This window comes from Schistocerca piceifrons, chromosome 3 (genome assembly GCF_021461385.2).
Source record: "Schistocerca piceifrons isolate TAMUIC-IGC-003096 chromosome 3, iqSchPice1.1, whole genome shotgun sequence".
NCBI lineage: Eukaryota > Metazoa > Arthropoda > Insecta > Orthoptera > Acrididae > Schistocerca > Schistocerca piceifrons.
The window spans coordinates 901965216-901987279 of NC_060140.1; the positions used below are offsets into that span (position 1 = coordinate 901965216).

The 22064-nt window shown below is 35.6% G+C and overlaps 1 protein-coding gene across 7 annotated transcripts in view; it reads right to left on the bottom strand.

The window, feature by feature from the left end:
• Positions 1 to 7252: 7252 nt before the first annotated feature.
• The window catches only part of LOC124788276 (longitudinals lacking protein-like), a 552769-nt gene continuing 537957 nt past the window's right edge, over positions 7253 to 22064 (bottom strand). For 2 of the 7 annotated variants that reach the window (XM_047255499.1, XM_047255495.1), the window contains one exon: positions 12672 to 14697. In XM_047255499.1, the coding sequence (XP_047111455.1) occupies positions 14417 to 14697 (281 nt within the window). In that variant the 3' untranslated portion in view covers positions 12672 to 14416. Of the gene's footprint in view, positions 7708 to 12671; positions 14698 to 17903; positions 18412 to 22064 lie in introns of those variants that run through there. The other 5 variants (XM_047255503.1, XM_047255504.1, XM_047255494.1 and 2 more) reach the window with 5 other exon arrangements.

The following is a 22064-nucleotide window of genomic DNA, read 5'->3' on the forward strand; positions in this document are numbered from 1 at the left end:
ACAGCAGTGCCAGCAGCCTTATTTCTCATCAGACTGATGCCACACGAAGATGCTGTTGCTAAGTTGCATGCGATGGTCGAGAAATTTACAGCAATAGATCAACTCCAGAGTGGTGTACTTGGGAAGCGAATGAAGTCCAATATGAAAGTGAGCTGCTGCACAAAGGCAAATCAGTGAAGGATTCACACCCATCAGGAATGTGCAAGATAGTGTGACGTTAAGCTGCCGGGGAAGTTGTCAGTCCCCTGGTGGGTTATAGATACTTGTCATTTTTAGTCAAAGGTATTGCAATCTGCCACACACCAGCCCCATGGGGCACCTAGGGCTCTACGGGCCTACACGGATCGACAAGTCACCACCTCCTGCCTCTGCATCAGATAGCTGTGGCTCGTATCAAATCCAATGCTGCAAACTTAACAGCCTATAACCAGCAGATCACTTCAGGGCCTACTTCAGCTGCTGCCAGCCCCCTACACGGGTCGTCAACTGTTCGAGCCCGAGGCCACGAACCACCCACCGATGAACACCACTGGTTGTGTGGGCAAACCCCTTGCTGCCTGCTTCTGTTGATGTAGAGCAGACACTGACACTACTGTGAGCCTTCTCATCCACACTGGACTCACAGTGTGGTTTTGGCACGCTTTGTCCAATGCAGCTGGACACGCTTTTACTCTCCAGTGTGGGCAAACTTCTTGCCGCCCGCTGCTGTGGTCAGCGCTCTTCTGGGTGTTGCTGGCATTATCACTCTACCACCCTTGCGATGCTGCTGACAGTAGCACCTCATCATACACTGCTTACAGGTCACATCCTGGGAAAGCTGACTTCTGTGAGCACCAACATGACTGCTGTAGCTTATTGAGTAATAAATAAAAGTTCTAAAATGATGTTTCTGTGTTGATACATTGGGCACCTACAAGGCATCCATACACTGCTCCATTGCTACCTCACTTAGGGTGTTGTTCTACTGGCTTTCTGATGCTAACAACTTAGTTCCACCACCCCTCGTAGTGGCAATCCATCTCCAGCCATAACATGAGTTAGGAGGATCTAGAATGGGGTCCACTCAGCCTCAAGAGGCCAAATGAGGAGCTGTTCAAATAAAGGAGCAACAGCATCAGCAGGATTCACCTACTGGCAATAAAGGCCACAGAGACCGACAACATGCTGATCACATGTGTCCCGCAGCCATAGACCGCTCATTGTACTGCCTTTAGGTAGCAGTTGACATGTCAGTACAGGCCTCAGACCTAATCCTTGAGTGATGTTTACCTTTTTACAAGGTGTAAAATTTAGTACACAGAGCTGCAACAGCCACATCTGACAGTAACAAGGGGTCTAACCTGGTTGATCATTGAGTCAAACCTAACTCACATTCCATGCTGTTTTGACTCTATGCCAATAATGCATAAATCATAGTGGCAGGTGAGGGGTGGTATGCCAATCTCTTCGCAACCAACGACCAGATGTTTTCGACAGTCGGGAGATCTGCCCAACAGTCCAGCAACCTCTGTATCAAGGTGTTGTCAGTACAGTACAGGCAAGTTGCAGTCTTGCATTACCTTGGTGAAAGATAATGTCATGGAGGTCTTGATGATAATGCAGAGAAATGTAATGGTTGCTGTCGAAATTACCGGCTATGCAAACTAGAGGTGATCCTGTTGAGTACCCAAGGGTATTTATATCACTATACAAGATGCTGAACCTGTATTACTATGACAAACGCAATCTGGCAATGTTTTTTTTATCCACAGAACCTACATACAGGGATGTGTCCTCAAGATGCTATATACAGAACCGAGACTCATCTGATAAAATGACGTGGTGCCACTAATGTGTCCAGTGTTATCCTTGGATGCACTACTGTCACCACCCCTCTCTCTGTGTTACGTCAAGGGAAGCTGAAACAATGGTCACCATGCTGACTACCCATGATGCTGCAAACTAGCTATTTCCTGACTCAGGTTGCATGCCTTGCGTGTATGATCCTCAAAAATACAATATGTCTGCTTTCAAGTGTGATAGTCATGCAGAGCTAGTAAGACCCTGCATGCCAATGAGTACAGTTCACCTGAACACACTGTGTCCATACACAAACAAGTAACAAGACTTTAACAAACACGAGTAGCAGTAAAATGGAATGTCAAACCACAGTCTTGACAGACCAAGAACTCCAATGTGCGATTCCAAAAGTGTCTTCCCTTACGTCTTCTCAGAAACAACAATCACTCAAAGGTTATATCTGAATGAGAAACATACTGTATAATCATAATTATACACAGAAAACAGATGGTGTAACTCCTATCCATTCCATGCAGCTGCACTGAAATAGTGTAATCATTTGCTGTCCACGAACGTAGTACACTTCATGCCATTTTGATGTTTGTTGCTTGCCACTTTCACAGTGTTGCAGTTTTAATGGCCAGTAATGTACTTGAACAGATAGTTCAGAAGTCCACTCATGAAGAAAATAGGTCTAATGGCAACAAAAAGACATGACCTTTTTGAGGCTGTGAACATTGAAACTGGTATCAGTGAGCACAAGGCAGGTTGTAGCAACAATGATTATCAAGCTATGAATGGGCAACTAAAACAAAATACAAAGATTTACACATTCAGTAAAGTAGATTTAGCAACAGTAAGAAGAGTAGCTGGTCAGATATATACCTGGTAGAACGGTTCATGAGAACAACGACTAGCCATAATACATAGTCTCTATAAAGAAAGTCTCAAAGAAACAGTAACTATTGCACAATAGGTGTAAAACTATGCATAGGATACAGGTAGAGAGTGCTAAATGAAATAAATGGCAAAGAGTGAAGTCTTCAACAACTGCTATAGCAGAATCTTATCAAAACATCTCTCGCAAAAACCAAAGTAATTTTAGTTACAGGTTAAGGCTGTTGTTAGTGACTCCAAAGTTACTAAGATGCTCAAGGACAACACAGGAACCAAAACTGAGGGAAGCAAACTAAACCATAAATGCTGAAGTAAGATCTATGAGGAATGCTCCAGTTTAATTCTTGCACCACAGGAAAGAAGAATGATACATTTATTATTGTCAAACTTTTTACCACTGTATTCGTCTTCTGAGAGGAAACATTGAGAAAAAACTGAACTCCCTAAAACTGAATGATGGAATCACTGTCATAGCCTATAAAAAATATGCAGATGAGTTAGAACCTTAATTAACTATAATATACTACAGTTCCCTCAAACAAATAACCGTGCGCTTGTGTTTGGAGGAAAGCACAGATCACATCTATCTGCAAGAAGGGTAGCAGAAGTGATCAGCGAAACAACTGTCCATTGTCATGACACCCACTGACCATAGATTTTCAAAACACATTCTGAGCTAAACCATAATGATGTATCACAAACTCCATGCCAACAGCATACATTCTGTAAACATCAGTCACGCAAAACCCAGCTCACACTTTTCTCATAAGACATCCGGAAAGTCATGGATAATGGAAATACAGTGAGTGCAGTATTTTTTATTTCTGAAAAGCATTTGCCTGAGTACCAAACAAAATTTGTGACTGGACTGACACTGTCTCAATAGGTAGTGTGCAGCATATAAGCTCAGATAGAAAGAATAGACACATGCACAAGCAACTTCAGGTGTTTCACGAGGAAATGTGTTGGGACCCTTGCTGTTCATGTAGTATATTAATGACCTGGCAGACAACATTAGTAGTAATCTCGGCCTTTGAGTGGATGATGCAGTTATCTGTAATGAAGTACTATTTGAAAATAGTTGTACTAATATCCAGGCAGATCTTGATGAGATTTCAAAGTGGTGCAAAACTTGGCAATATGTTTTAAATGTTCAGAAATGTAAAATCGTGCACTTTTAAAAAAAAAAAAAAATGGAGTACAAATACCTGGGTGGAACAATTTGTTACGAATGCGAAATGGAATGATCACATAGGTGCAGTCAAAGGTAAAGCAGTGACAGACGTCAGTTTATTGACAAGAACTGAGTAAACTCACCCAGCCTACAGAGAAGCTTGCTTACAAAACATTCATGTGACCCATTCTAAAATATACCTCACATTTGTCTAGGAACAACACCAAATAGGACTGACAGGTTATACTGGATGTATACAGAGAAGGGAATCATGAATGGTGACCAGTTTGCGTGGCCCACCACACAGTGTGACAGAGAAATGCTGAGAAATTCTTAGTGGTGAACAACTGAAGATAGAAAACAACTAACACATGAAAGTCTGCTTACAAAGTGTCACGAATTGTATTAATTGAGTAATCTAGGAATATACTACAGCCTAGTGTCATGAACAGTATTCACTCAGTAATCTGGGAATATACTACAGCCTCCTACATACTGCTGCTATATGGACCTCAATGACAAGGTCAGATGAATTACTGAAGCATTTAAGCATTCTTCCTACAATCCATCATGAATGGAATGGGAAAGAATGCTAATATGTGGTTAAATCCATGTACTTTACAATGGTTTGCAGAGGATTAATCTAGATGATCTCGAAATGTTAGTACATCAACTGCAAATTGTCAGTAACCATAAATAACACCATCTGCTTAAATGTAAATAATCCCCCCCCCCCCTTCCCGAACCAAATAGTGTTGTTTACAGAAAAGGAGTTAATATTTCCAAATACATCTCAGAATGTAAGTAGGAGTGTACAGGGTGAAATCAAACAATGGGAAAACCAGGATGGAGTAACGACTGTAAAGGTGAGTCACATACGACAGAACATCCTTTTGTTTACTGAATATTTTAATATAATGAAACAAGCTTTCCATGAGTAAAGGAGCATCTGATTTTGTTATATGGTTAAAGCTGTCAACTTGTACATCAACAGAGATATTGAAGGAAGCTTTTTTTTTTAATTGGGTGATGTAATTTTTTTTAGTGTTCAAAAATTTTTTATAATACAATTATAATAATATAGCACTTGTTAATGTTGGCTCTGAATCTTTTGGTAAAAGTATCTGAGAAATCAACAAAACACTGAGAGGCAAGGTGGACAGAGTCCAGTGTAAACACAGCCCAATGAAGCTCTCTTGCCATTTTCCATTGGTATATGCTGCAAGACGACAGACCAAAGCTATGGACATATTTCCACCTGGCCTTATTTTATACAACACGGATACAAGGTCAGATAAGATTTTAGCAATCAGAACATCTTAGGGATACAGTTCAGTATATGCTGTACACAACTCTCCCACAAGCTGCTCTGAATTTTAGTTTGTTTCTAAGATACTTTCAAGGCATATTTTAATATCAACATCAACAAGTGTTACATCACTATATTCTTATTTTTAATATCATTCAAAAGCTCACAGAAGATGAGAACAGTAATATAATGCCAGTTAATGTTGATGCTGAAATATTTTGTGATGTAATTTGAAAAATATGCTAAAACTGAGAGCAACCGGAGATCTCTGTCTTGGTGCAAACACATCCAAGTGTGATTTCTTTAACAGGCCATGCCTTTAAACAAAATTACTTTCATATCTCAGGTGATCCTACAGTTCAACATTTGACAACATTAATCGTGTAACAAAATTGTATGCCTCTGTGTACTATGATTCACCTACAACAGTGTTTCGATATATTGAGCCATTCAGGAAATAAAAGGACTGTTACTTCTTGTAGGACCCACCCTGGATGTAAACTACAGATGATAATAACAATACAATACAATACTCAAACTCAGATGTATTTGTCTAGAAAAACAGAGGTATTTTTAAAAGTTCATAAAGCTTTTTATTTTCACCTGTGGAACACATTCTGACTTATAAGTTGCATTTTGCAGGCCATTTACAATGTGGCATCTAAGGGTGAATGATTCCTATCCTATCTTTACCACAGGAAACAGAAGAGCAGGATTTACTTACCAACTACTGATGTGGGCAAAAAAGAACAGCCTAAACACTAATTTTAAACACATGCATAGGGCACTCTGGTCTTTGGAACTTTAATTACAGACCTTCATTGGGAGGGAGCACATGATTTCTTATCTTTCTCCTTCTCCTGAGATAGTAATAGCTCTAAAATTCTCAAAGCTGCAGATTCATATTTTTTGTCTATACGTATATATGATTTTTTATCTGTTGCCACTGGTCAGTTTTTCTTATTTCACTTTGGCAAGTACATGCCCATTTTCATTTCAAGTAGTTTCAATTTCCATTTAAAATTGATATAATATTAGTTGATCTCTACATCAACATGACTTTTTAGTCTGCATTTTTTAATCATAATTTATTTTATCATGATGAACTTTCAACCACTTTGCTTACCAATCACTACAACGTTTTGTTTCTGTCTGCAGATAGTATATAGTCATAGATCATTTACTCCTATATAAAGTAACTGAATATACAGCATACCCTCTCCACAGAAAACGTGTCAAATTTTGAAGATCAAAACTTGTATGCTAATGAAGATTTCTATAAGTATTCATTGTATGCTTTCAGAAAAAAGTTAAAAGGTAACAGGTTTCAGCTGTTTCAGCAATTTTTTTAACAACCATGCATAATCCTGAAATGACTGTCAGTTCAGGATATTATTTCTGCATTATCAATCAGAAAATTTATTTCAGTCTTATTACAATTTTTTCATGTAATGAAATTTTCAACTGTGGCAACATTAAACTGAACTGATAATTCGTGCTGAATACTACACAGTCTATCCCACATTTACAACAATAATACTAATGTTCAATAAATTTTATAACACATGAGTAAAAAGGTTATGTTTTGTCAAATACGCCTTAGAGCAAATGTGTTATCATCTTAATCCAATCATTTTGGTTGATGTCAAAATGATTATGTAGAAATACACTTTGATCACTGAATACTCAAAATTAAGATCAAGTAAGATATATAAATGAATAAATTTAAATCAAAGGTGACAAAAACAATCATCTAGCATCTTTCCTATAAATAATAACTCTAACAAAAATGTCCATTCAGTATACCACAAATGATATTTTTTGTAAAATGTCAGAATTAAACAGAAAAATGATAATTAACTTTAAAAGTACAATCCCATGATTTTTAAAACATGCGCACAAGAACTTTAGCCGGATGAAATACTTTCAAATCCAAAAAATTGAAGTTAACTACTGCGTGACGTATGACAACCATTTATTCTTCAATATGTGAAGACACGTTACTGGGGTACCAGCTTCTTAATCATATACGATGACAGTGACACTGAATTTTGGATAAAGTTACCTAGTAAAAAAATAAAATAAATAAATAAATATATATGTCCAGTGACTCTTCAAATTGAGCAAGGTAAACAGTTCACAGACTCCAGTCACAAAACACAGTTATGTATTTCTCTTATATGCCTCTTGAGGTTACCTTTCTTTGTAATAGTTTGGGGGCAGTAAGGGCACTGGAAATGAGGTTTCTGAACACATTCCAGAGCCAAATGTTCTACAAAAATACGCATGTGACAAAATGTTTTGTTGCACTTAGGGCAAGCAAACTGACCTACTGCACTCTCACTATGATAAGTTACTTTAAATAGTGGCGGCTGGTCTGGTTTTGTGACTGCAGTACTGCTGTTCAGGAACAACTCGTCATTTGTAATTTGGTTTGGTAAAAATAATTTCACCGCTTCTCTTTTATCAGTTGCTTCTACAGATGGCTTCAAATTTATCTTTGTTTGTGAAGTAGTCCAATCTAAAACAGGCCCCACACTGAAAGTACCTATAAAAATGAGAAAAAATCATATGAAATATAATGGATTCACTATTGCATGAAAAATGTGTTTTCAAAAAAGAATCAGAAGGTGTTGCACGTTCTCCAATTTCAACATATTCCCACCATTCACGTGTAATAATACAACTGATTCCAAATATGCTAAAACATTCAGAAGTACTTAAGCAATAAAAACTAATACAGCTCACTCAGATTAAAAATTAGGAAAGGGAAACAGTAAACAATGACTTAAAAACCACCCTTGCTCTTTCATATGATGGGTGAAAGAATTACATAAATGTGTGACAGAAAAGAAGTTCCCTCAAGATTAAGATGCAATGCTCAAATGTTGCTGAAAATTAAAAGAAAACAACACCAGAGCAAGTAATTGTTAAAAGAGCCGGTAATCGTTATTTTATCACCTTTTTAATTATAGATATCCATTCAGACTGTACATTACATCAGTTATGTGAAGAAAATACAAAGAGGCAGATGGGCTGGCCAGTAATTACCTTGGATCAGTGTTGCTGACAGTTACACAAAACCCACAAAAATTAATAAAATCTAGCTCCCTTCAGGGAGGAAAGAAGAGAGAGGGAAAAAGAGTATCACCTACCCTAAATTAAGAGTTAGCAAGGGAAATGTTTTGTGACTGGCAGCTGTACTGCACTAAGGACGTACTGGCCAGTCCATTTGTCTCTGTATATTTTTCATATTTCTGGATGATATTTTCCTTTTAATCAATTACATCATTAATTTTTATGAAAAAGCAAAATGTAATATTCATACCCAAGTTATCTTGTGTTGTCCTAACTGAACATAATCCGCATTAACAATCAGAAAAATTATATATTTAATGTTTTCATTAAAATTCTTTTGGCTCAGTGACTCAATCATGATGCCAAATACCCTAATAGATTCAGATATTATTGCAGGTGGGTTTCATCTAGTTGCTTATTACTCAACCAGTGCAGTAATGTTTTTGTCTCCCTTTCTTGTTTGTAACCTGACAGGAGAATCATGAAACTCATGTTGTGGGTGAAATATAGAAACAGGAGGAAGGGGTGATTGAGTCACTTTAGTAATTACAGCTTTAATTTGATCTTCAATGCAGATGTCTCACCAATCCTCAGTTGCTATGACAATTGGTTATAGTACTGAAAACAGAAAAACTTCACCAGCAAACAGTTGTCATATTCACCAGCACAAAAGTTATCATAGTGTCAGAGGCAGAAGAAAATTTTCACTACATATGTGACAGTGACAGAACAGTTTATAGGCTATACGGAGAATGTTAGTATATATTAATGGAAAGTGCTGCATGTACACAAGGTGGTCAGAAACAGTCTGAAAAGCTTGTACGGGTATTGCAGGGTAGGTTGTTCTGAGAAATAACCCTTAAGAAAAAAGTTCAATACATAATGCCACTTCCAATTTAATTAGCATTTAAATTAGCCAAGCAGGCTGTTGCACATGCAAATTTAAGTGGTCCACGAAATATAATGAGTGTCAAGTCATTCTCAGAGCATAGATGATAATGCATGGGAATGCCCACCCTTTGGCTCGCATTCATTTCTTACTACTATTCTATGTCCAATTTTTGTATCAGTCTCTTGTTGGATTCTAGGAAACCAAATGAAGAATGTATTTGGTGACACCGTCTCTGGCAAGCCACTTGAATTTTCGCATGCAATGTCTTGATTAGCTAACTTCAATGCTAACTAACTCAGAAACAGTGCAACATATTCAATTTTTTTCTTGACAATTATTTCTCAGCACAACTACCTTAAAGCACCCTTACAACCCTTTCAGACTGTTTCTGACTACCCTGTATACATATATATTTTAGGCTACAGAAAATACTTCTTAAAGAACAAGGTGAAACATATAAGACAAAATGAGAATTTCTGTTATTTAGTTGCACATATGTAACCACAAAATCATTAAAATAACTCTAATTTGAATTTACTAGATAATATGGACAAACCAGGTGTATGCTGCTGTTGTAATGTAGCTCTTATTCTATGATTTATCACTTAAGATGTATTAGTTTGTCATGTTAATTCAGATGCGGTGTTTTATAACCACAAGCTGCACACCTCCTGCTGTGGTTGGCCAGGGGACTGAGCCTTATAGCCATCATTGTAATGTGTGTCAACTGGATGTTTTCAACTGGATGTTTATCTTAGACATCATGCCTTACTGATGAACAAAAATAAAACTATTCTGCTCTGCAGACACCAAGCAAGAACATTCACTGGAGATGTGATGCTGAAGACTTGGAAGGTGGAATTCCAAAAAGTGGTTTGTATCATCTGAGGCTAAGGTTTCATATGAATACCACTGATAAAATAATGACAATTTGAAACAAAGACAAGGATGACAAGAATAAGAACACAGATCAATAGCCATCATGCTACAACTGTCATGGCTCTGTGACCATTTTCTAAGATAGGTGATCATCAAACTAGTTTACCATACCAGTAACAAAATTGGTAATCTGCTGTTCTCTATGGAAATACTGCACCTTCTTGGAGATGAAAGCTGTGAAAGTGGATTAATATACATAAGTGAGACAGAGGGACTTATTAGCATGCCTAATGGTGCAAAAGTATCACAATATTACATTAAAGCACTGACAGAAAAGACAAATTTATTTGCCTTCAAATGTAAGAACAGTGAAATGTTAAATTGCAGTAAACAGCCTTAAACAAATGGCACATTTCAAATATATGAGTGTGTTACAACGCAACAACTCAAAAAATATTTCACATAAAAACTTATGTTTGTCAGCATATACTCTTTTTCACACATATAACACACAAGATCAGAATTAAATTTGACAGAGTAATGGCAGGTCTCACACTACTTTACAGAGGTGAGAACTGGACACACTCAGCAAAATATCAGTCAAGGATTGAAGTCATCCAAGATGAAATTTCCAAGAAATAATTTATGGGCGTCCACAATGGATATCACAAACAATGACATTTGATAATAAATTAATACCTTACCCTAGATGAGAATATCACGAAGTACACCACACTGATAGAATGAATGATCTGAGATAACTTTATAAAATGGTTCTATACAAGCCTACCAGGAAGACAGATTAGTGATTCCTGTGGAAACAATGGAGAAATCAATAACCAGAATATCACACAAACCAGCACAGGCATTTTGTCTTAGCCTTGCAAAGAAGACAAGGACTTCCTGATAGTTTAAACAGCCTGATGTATACAAGCTTCTCCTATCCTAGCTGCTAACAACAGGCAGCCTACAGGCATACAATGCAAATGCAGTTGTTTCATCAGACAAAACTTTGTACTTTGCAGCTAAAGAAACATAAAACACTGACTTATCTCAATCACAACCAGTTGCTGCGAACAGTGCTATATAGCAGTGTCTATTACCTGATTCACCAGTGCTGCCTAATAAAATTAAATGTAAATCAATATCAACAAAGCACTTAAGCTCCTCTACCTCATGCTCTCATAAACAGGTGAAAATAGGAGTTCCATGATACCTCAATCACAGCAAAGACAAGAAGACGCAACAGTATGTACGTAACGCTGTGGTGCACTGCTTCAGTAACACACAAAATCACCCTGAAAGTGGCTACCTGCAATACTAGCAAAAATAATGGAGGAAGATGAAATAATACATATAGAATAACATTACTGACACTGTGCTGACTGCAGAAGTCTACATTTATTCCTCATGCTTTTGAGAGAAAAAAGACTATGGAGTAGGAGTAGAATAGAAAGACAACAAATGAAAAATGGTAGCCTGTTCAAAGGGCAAAATGTTTATGTTTAATTTTTTTCACAAACAAGTTTCTTTTCATCATTCTTGTGGGTTTGTTTCATTTTAAGATCTGTTTCCAGGAAGTTCCCTTTAATATTCCACATCTAAGGCACCAATTCTTGCTTTTCTGTCTCCAAAAATGTAAACTGTCCCCTTCTTTCAACCTAAATGCTCTCTCTCTCCATTAGATCTTAGTTTATTTCCACTTACTGATTTCGTATGGATCAGTCAGTTCTGTTATAAGTAGAGTGTCTCTAGCCAAAACAATATCTCCATGCCACACAATGGTGTCATTCATCTACAACTTACATGTCAACTTAGTCTCTTTTGCATCATCATATTTTTCCAAGGTTCTATATTGCATGTTTATACTTGAATATAAATCTCTGATTTGTCAGGCTAAGTAAGTTCAAAACTACTAAAGACATATACACCAAGGATTTTCTTGCAACATTAACCAAAATACATAAAAGTTGTAGAAAGCAATGGAAATTTGCATGTTAAATGTTACTTAATAATAATACGCAGGAAGTGCATCCACACAAAACCATGTTGTATGTTCATTCAGCGAATAAATCTACAGGCAAGAATAAGTTCCTACGAAAAATATTGTTCACCCTGCTTAAAGACCTATACAAAGAAATCACGGCCATAGAATCTCACAGAATTGCATTCATTCAGGGGTTACTAAGAGGAGGAAAGATTTATGACTTCATAGCACTGGAATTAGAGAAGAAGTGGTGGAGTTTCATTACTTGAAATACATAGTTTATTCTTGGTGAACTGCTTTGCATTCAGTATTTCACTTAACACAACTTTTCTTAAAGCAAACATACATACAAAATTGAATGTGGAGTGTTCTTAGATTTCATTACTTTAAAAAAATCATATATTTTTAACTAAATTGTGATACATATATGACAGTTATGACTCATACCACTGGATATAAAACGGCAAAATACAAACCTCAGTTTTTATCATCTCTAATCTCTGAAACTAATGGATGCTTAAAGTAATAAATAATAACAATGACAACTGTGATTTCAAATACTGTTTTCAGGTTATGCTGGGATAGGTTGTAGACAATGGTCAGGAGGAAGTCAAAGAGAGAGAGAGAGGGGGGGGGGGGGGGGAGAAAAAAAAAACAGAATTATGTAAGCTAAAGCTTATGTTTAGGTCACTTTATTAAACTCTAATGTGTGTGCCATTAATATAAAAGTGGCATGCCCAAAACAAATGTTTTAAGCATACAATGTAGACTGTTACTATGAATCATTTCCAATATGAATTCCCTTCACTAAAGCAGTCAATATTCTCTCTTCACAGCTATCCAATTTACATTATTATGCTTAATTATCGAAAAAACACTGTGTACATAACTCACTGCACACCGTTTTGTTTATCCACCTCTGACAGGCATTTGAAATTTCTGAGAACACTTGGGGATATACATTAACAAATCATTTTCATTTCATTAACATCTCAGATCATTTCATTAACATCTCAGATGAAATTTTTCCATTATTACAATACTAGGGACAATTTTAATTATTTTGTGTAGTTCATATCATGAATAACATTATGTATGAAACAAGGAATGAGCAGTAACAACAATAACAACAATAAAATGAGACTAAAATATCCTGCCACTTGAATATATTTCATTGGAGTGATGGATTTTGAACACAAAGATAATTTACAAGTTTTTGAATCTAAATTACACACAATCTAATAAAAGTCCAGTAAATTTCTATCTAAATCTCGAATATGACACCATAATACTCCATTTTGGAATCTTAACTTATTTTGTGTATGCTGTGTGTTCTCTGTTAGAAAGCTAGTATGCATTAGAATTTCAAATAAGCCTCAATTTAATATTTGCCTCTTCAAGCAAAATAAAAACAGCAATGCTTGTAATTTGAATAGCACATTCATTGCTGTTCCACACATTATTTGAGAAGTTATTACCACTGGCAATACTGAAAAAACAAGGCAATGAAACACTACACTTAATCAGCTGTTGTACAAACAAGATGTGCACGAATGTCATACATTTATCAGTGGTGAGTAAACAGAGGGTACGTGTGTTTATTATTTAACTGATTTTTTAAATTTTTCTATCGAGAATATGATTTTTTTTATCCATTCTTGCTACACAATCCACTGTACGCTGCATGGAAGAGATTATTTACTACCATTACTTATCGTCCCCCTCCTCCCGTTTGTTCCTAGAATTACTACTGGTATGCTTTCACATTTCTCCTAATCTCTCTTAACCTACTCTCATGAACAGATGCATAGAAACAGAGGCAAAAGTATTGTCACACTGTGAAACTCAAATAGTGGTTCTCCAAATTTACTCAATACTGTTTCCTGATAATAACACTATCTTCGCTCCAACAGTTCCCATTTAACTTCCTTAAGCTTCTCTGTTACTCTCTCCTATGAACCATACCAACTTATTATGATTTTAACACTGCACTCAAAATTCCTTCATACTCCGCTACTAGGTCTACTTCTAAAGATTCCAAACGTGGTTACCCAAACAGGTACACAACACACTTTTCCAGAATACTCATAACAAATCTAAGTCATCTTCCTATAACTGCTTTCATATGTCCATACTGTTTAATGTCATTTTATTCTCCTTCTCAACATATGAGAGAGAGAGAGAGAGAGAGAGAGAGAGAGAGAGAGAGAGAGAGAGAGAGAGAGAGAGATCAATGAAGTTAATTAGTGCAACAAATCTTCCCATTTCATAATTCAGTTGCTGGTTTACCATATAATCAGTTTACAACACCTTTCAAACATAAATATTTTAAGCTAAGATTTGTTTTGCATATGTTACATCAGATATTCAGCTGGTTGCACTCTAAATACACACGTTTTCCACGGCACGCTACCATTTCACCTAATCTATTCTGTGTATTGCTAGATGTCTTTGGAGATTGCTTTTATGTTTCGTCTGATAGCTACAATTAGGACAATGGAACTGTGGATCTTTCCCACATTCTAACTTCAAATGTCGTAACAATGTTCCTCTGGAGCAATAACCTTTCAGGCAATTAGGGCATTTAAATTTCTTTCGTTCCTCACTATTAATACTGACCACTGACACAATTTCGCCAAATTTTTGTGGGCTGGGGGGACACGTCCAGCCTTCGTAGTAGGAACTCCATAATCTTTCACTGTCTGAAACAAAACGTATATATCAGTTGCAGTGAAAGGTAATAATGTTGCAGCAGTTTGTGAAATGTGACATGCCTAAAGACTTATGAAACCCACAAACATGCATAATAAATACAAGCAACCTTCCCCAACAACTGAATACTCATAAAAATGTTGTACATAAAAGTATCTATTACTGCAAATACACTAAAATGAAAACATTTAAAATGAAAAACGAACTGCTATTTAACATTAGTACACAACTGAAATACACACCACAGACACATAAAGGTACTTAATACAGACAGTCAGTATGCAGGATTAGAATGAAACTTTTGTTCCACAATACAAAGTGCAGTAATAAAAATATTTCCAATGTACTTTACAACTGTTTGCCAGGATGGTACTCAAATCCACAACTTTGTGTTAGCAAATGAAAAGCAAAAGCTGTAATTTCAAGTACCTAACAAGCACACAGTTTTAATCTGTCAGTTAGCATAGTATTGATGAATAACTATGATGACTGTTTTACTATAACAATTACAGCTGTTTTGTCATTTTAATACACAAGAGCTATGTATCCTGATCATGTTCCATCAGTGGAGAAAACATAAACACTGAAGAGCAGTAATATACAGCTGATAGCCACTGTGAGACTTTGACAGTCAGGCATCATTTTGGCACTTTTGTGTTGAATATCATATTGCAAAAGTTTCATGATTAAACTAAATAGCACTGCTTCACCAATTAATTAAAACACACGCACGCACACACACACACACACACACACACACACACACACACACAGAGAGAGAGAGAGAGAGAGAGAGAGAGAGAGAGAGAGAGAGAGAGAGAACATATGGGGAAAGGTTGCAACACACACTAAATATATTTACATACTAGTCAACAGCTCAAAATATTACAGGAAACCAGTTTGGAAAACTGGGATGAAGTAGCTGATTCTATAGCAATACATTTGGTAATAAACAAAAAATGTATTCAGCTCAAATGTTTTGGGTAATTTCGAAGCAGATGCCCTCAGTTGCATATTTAATATTTTTCACAAAACTTTTACATTAAATGTAAGGAAGAATATTCAAATAGTTGCCTTTTGTGGATGATAATACACTGAGACACAGGATTTTTTTTAAAGTACTGATAAAATTGACAAAGATTTGTCTACATAAAATGTTGCTGAATACACAATTACTCCACCACAAAAACTGACAGAATGCTAGTGGTATATGCTGTTCAAAAACGTGTAATGAAAAATTTATGTGTCTATTCATACATATACAAATGCGTATTTAATGTCTTTAAAATCTTCTACAAGGTAAGGCAAAAGAGGAGAATGAGTGGTTTGCAGAATTAAGCCAAGAAGTTGACATGAATAGGTTTTTTGTGCCATTTATGCACAACAGATGCACTTATTCATGATTAAATATTTACAGCCTAAGTAATCTAGGGAACAACATAAAAATGGCATTGGTTAACATGCAGCAGAACATTTTAAATCACATTTCCCTATCAAAACAATGGTACAGCAGATAGACATGCCTACAGAAAACCGCAAATAAACAAACACAATACTAATGGCCTAAAAGTCATTGAAAAATTAGTTTGAAATATCCATAAACACATTTACTTTTATTTATGATAGTCTACGAGAAAACAAATGCCCATGGAAAAAAAGAGGACAAAAAGTTTGAAAAAAAAGAAAAAGTATTTGTGATAATACTTAAAAACTGTGAAAGAAGCAGCAGATACTGGATAACCAAGTTATTAAACCTGCAACTGAAAAACAAACAAAAATGTATATTTTACCCCACTTAAGTCTCAAATTACATGTACATCTAACTCAAAATAAGAATATATTGATGAATGTTGCCGACTGCTTTCACTTGCTGACAGAAAGCTGTTTAAAAGAGTATACTGTTAAATTAAGAAATGTAAAAAAAATGTACATACATACATAATATTCAATGGGAGCATCAAGCCAGCATAACAATGTCTCAAGACATTAGTCAGGCCAAAATTGAAAAATTAGACCTTGATTCTTCGAAAGCTTCACTTTTTACATACCATCAATGTTCCAAACACCATGATGCCAAGGTAATAGTATTATACTGATGGACAGCTGGACATATAAAGATATTACAGAAATTCATAAAAAAATAGAGATTTGAGTAAGGGACTAGTGCTTGCGAACAGATACAAATCTTCTAAGGGAAAAAAGAATTGTAATTTGAGATGCTTACTGCATGTATGTTAGGGATACTGCACTTTATTATGAAATATCATTTACAAATACTGCAATTCATGAGAACATAAAAATAGTAGTAGTTATAATTATAGGTATAAATATATGACTGCAATATGTGCTTGTACAAATAATTATAGGTATAAACATAAGACTGTCATAAATGCTTGCACAAATAAAATAAATACAATGAAGCACAAACACGAAAAGAAATTTAAATGGGTATAAATATAGGTATAAATACATGACTGCAATATGTGCTTACACAAATAACAAGAAATATAATGAACCACAAACACAAAAAAAAAATTAAAAGAGGGTATAAGAATTATGTTTTATCTAAAGAATTATTTTCTGAAGTGGAGTCTACATAATCCTCCACATCATCTAATGTATCATTACCTGAAAGTTTTCATTATCAAATTTTTGTAAATAATTTGCCATGAAAGCTACAGCCATCTGGTAACACTTTATGACAGGCTTCCTTTAATCTCAGTCAAAGTGTGAATTCAAGACCAATCATCTACCAATCATACTCCTTCCTTACACCATTCATGAATGGCTTCCTAGCACAAATGTTTGCAGACTGAAAAAATGATGTCATTTCCCTCAGATGAGTACTAGTTCACTCTTATAATGTCATATGCCATTCTTCCATTGTTGGAAATTTGACACTCACTCACTAAAAGTACAACAACAGTTTTAATGTTGGCAAATGTCTAAATTTCACCCCCTTTTTTTAAGCTCTGACTTTCCAAAGTTGAACTATGCTTTCACATGGCAGGCACTTTGTATACGGACAAATGCACTTAGATTGTTGAGAAAACAAATTAACAATTTTCATATCTCCGTGTATTTCATGTAAAGGTGAAGATAAAGACAAACTCATATGAAAAAAAAGTAAAGCTGTCTGGATGGTTTCTGTAGTGTTTCTTACACATCACCTACCTTCACTGACTGATTTATGTGTAATAACCTGAAATTCTGAATAACTCCTTCTACACATGTGACCTACATTTTCTCCTGCCTGTGCCTACTTTCTATATGACTCAACAAACTGCTTTTATGTTTTGTTTCGTGTGGGCAATATGGGCAATGAAATTGAGGATTTTTCCCACATTCTAGCCTTACATGTCTGGCCAAGGATGATTTGTAACGATACACATTGCCACAAGTTGGACAAGGGAATGATGGAGGAAAATCCTGGAATGTAAATAGCTGTAAATTAGCAGGTTGTGGATTTGTTGCGCTATTGATGGTGTTGCTGAATACAGGTTCCTTATTACTGATGTCATCAGACTGCTGAAATGCTGTATTTCCTGTTGGTTTTGCAAAATTTGAATTCATCCCACTGTATAAATTTGTCTCCAAGTTCTGAAAGTCATTTTCTGTCAAGCACTTTGTAGCAGATTCTGAAGACAATCGAAGGAATGAGTGGGAGGAACGATCTTGCTGAAGCCACTTGCTTGATTCTTTAGCTGAAAAAGAATTCAACCTATTATACTCACATCACAAAAAATACTCTTCTAGTGCAGTTCTTAAACTGTATATATGTAAACTTTTTTAAATCTCAAGCTTGATGCCTGAAATAAATTTTAAACTTAATACTAATCCAAGTCAACTGTGCCCTCTGTTGTTGCAAAAGACAACAGCCTCAAGCATAACCAAAATGAAAATAGTGCTGCAGCAGAAGAAATCATATTTGTCCATATTTGACAAAAAAAAGTCAACATTCGGCTCTCTCCGCTAGGACAACACAGAATCAATTGTTTACTTTAGTTTTATATAATTCAGACAATACTCAGTATTAATAGTAATGGTGTATCATCTTAAGTTTGTCACACAAAATATGTAACTAACTCAGGTAGGTTATAGAAAAATTTCTCCATTTTTCACAGCAATTACGGGATGGAAATAACTGCAGTTCTGTACCATTTTTATTAGATAAAAATTCTACAAACTGCCTTGATGCATTTGAAAATAAAATGCATATATGACCTAATCACTGACAACAGAATTTGTCGCAGTTAAAGATTTCATGGAAATGTAAATATGAATACTTACATAACTTCAAATCAATACTCTCTCTCCATTTATTCCTGCATTTTCTTAGAATAAAGTGAGTACCTGAAAAGTGTAAATCACCTTCCTAGTTTGCACAGTAAAGTCCAATACAACAGTTGTTCCTTAAATATGCCAAGGTAGTCTGTGTCTCTGGATATGTAACACTTAATATATGATAATAAACAAACAGTAAAGATCAGTGAATTGTGCAGCAAAAAAAAATCATGTGATTAATTAACAACTCCGAGAAATTTTAGGTTGCTTGAATTCTTTCTCAGCAAGTCTGAAAATTTGGTAACAAACTCTAATGGAGAGAGATTTTTTTTTTTTTTTTCAGTATCTACTCTCAGCTGAAAACAATCTTGGTTTGGTATGCATTACATTTAGAAGTATCACTGCAATGAGCTACACACAAAAACGTCAGTTTATGTTATGCAAAACCACTCTGCATTGTCTTAAGGATATGTCTTCCAAGGTACTGCAATGTCAGGAATAATAATATTGTATGCAATAGATATATACACTCCAGCCAGTCTCTATAAACACTTCTGGAATATACATTCCCAGATTAAGAGTATTTGGGGAAAATATTATTAACTTATAATTTACACAACTACAATACAAAGCACAAGCATAATTTTAGCATAGACCATGCAGCTCTGTTTCCAGGTTACAATGCAAAAGTCTATCGTACACAACAGATATAAAGCTACAAAAATTGGTAATCTTCATAATTTTGAAAGTATACTTAAGTTTACCTTATTAGCCATTACTTGTTTCAATCATGTGGTTATCTTGCTTTGGAGTTTGTGATGTCTGTTAGTAATAAAAAGGTAATAACACACAGATAATCACATCATCTGGTATCATTCTACTCATGTTAATCTTAAGCAGACAGTACCAGAAGAGAGGTACTTAATATTATCCTTGTGAGAGTAGCAGGTATTTTTTCTTCTAAGAAGTGGCCACTAGCTCAAAGTGTATTTGCTTTTCAAGTGTGAATATTGTATTTCAGAGTATATTTGTGTTAGTTAACTGTTAATACAGCTTTCAAAAGAAGTTAGCAATAACTACTTTTCATTGTTAGCGTACATTAGGATTTGTTCCACAGGTCCAGACACCCATCTTTGTGACTGGATTTATCAAGGACACTTCAAGTGGGATTTACATAATCTGAATAGTTGTACAGCATCTATTTCATTTCTTCTGAACATGAAGCAGTTGAACACTGCAATAGCAGATGTACATTTAAAGCTTTCCCTCGTTAATAGAACATGCAAAGTTCAGTACCAAAAATACTTTTCATTTTTTCCATTTATTCACTGATTGTTTTTCACATATCCAATCAAGAAGAAGAACCATTTGGAAAAGTGGAATGAGCTCAGCTGTTCAAATTTAAATCTGTACACCCAACCAGTTATCCAAAACTACATCATTACACTGTATTACGACATAGCCGTACACTACTACCACGGTTTACAATGTTGAAGGTTAGCTGGAAAGTTGCTACTTTGGAAATGCTGTTTCTGCCTCAGTGTTGTTTAACAACTGCTATTTATCTCCCACTACTAGTTTAAGCACTACACTACCATATTCTACACTTGTAACAAAAAGGCATTTTACACTGAATATTGCTACTCATCATACAGTTAATAGGAGGTTTCAATTCTCGGATCTACGAGAAGATAATCGGGTAATTTGTAGGAAGGTTGGTAGCTAAAATATATTTTTCTTTTGAATTTGTAGGTGTTACGCACTTAAACTTATGTGCACTTGAAAAGTGTCATAACTGACCAATTGTGTGATATAACTGTTTCTTTCAAATAAAGCAACAGCTTATGCAGGAAAATGGTTTCATTCAATAACTTCATGATGACTGTGGATCTGAGTACAGGCTAAGCTGCTGATGTGTACAGCACCAAGCATACAGCACAGATGTATTCTTTATATAGAAGAATTGTAACTTCAAATTGCAAATGTAATTTTATTTATATTACTGTTTTCTCAGTAAGCTCACATCCATGACTTGGAGATATTCCTCTTTATTATGATGAATAGTACCATATTTCAATCTAATGTATGTGCTGTTAAAGAATAAAGGAAGTTGTACACTCTGTGACATCTTTATAAAAATATATTCAAGAAGTTACAACTGGAAGGCATAAAATTAGTAGTTCAACTATACATTCTATAGGTCTTACCAGATGTTGTTGTTTGTTGTGATCTTCAGTCCTGAGACTGGTTTGATGCAGCTCTCCATGCTACTCTATCCTGTGCAAGCTTTTTCATCTCCCAGTACCTACTGCAACCTACATCCTTCTGAATCTGCTTAGTGTATTCTTCTCTTGGTCTCCCTCTACGATTTTTACCCTCCACGCTGCCCTCCAATACTAATTTGGTGATCCCTTGATGCCTCAGAACATGTCCTACCAACCGATCCCTTCTTCTGGTCAAGTTGTGCCACAAACTTCTCTTCTCCCCAATCCTATTCAACACTTCCTCATTAGTTATGTGATCTACCCATCTAATCTTCAGCATTCTTCTGTAGCACCACATTTCGAAAGCTTCTATTCTCTTCTTGTCCAAACTATTTATCGTCCATGTTTCACTTCCATACATGGCTACACTCCATACGAATACTTTCAGAAATGACTTCCTGACACTTAAATCAATACTGGATGTTAACAAATTCCTCTTCTTCAGAAACGCTTTCCTTGCCATTGCCAGCCTACATTTTATATCCTCTCTACTTCGACCATCATCAGTTATTTTGCTCCCCAAATAGCAAAACTCCTTTACTACTTTAAGTGTCTCATTTCCTAATCTAATACCCTCAACATCACCCGATTTAATTCTACTACATTCCATTATCCTTGTTTTGCTTTTGTTGATGTTCATCTTATATCCTCCTTTCAAGACACTGTCCATTCCATTCAACTGCTCTTCCAAGTCCTTTGCTGTCTCTGACAGAATTACAATGTCATCGGCGAACCTCAAAGTTTTTATTTCTTCTCCATGAATTTTAATACCTACTCCGAATTTTTCTTTTGTTTCCTTTACTGCTTAC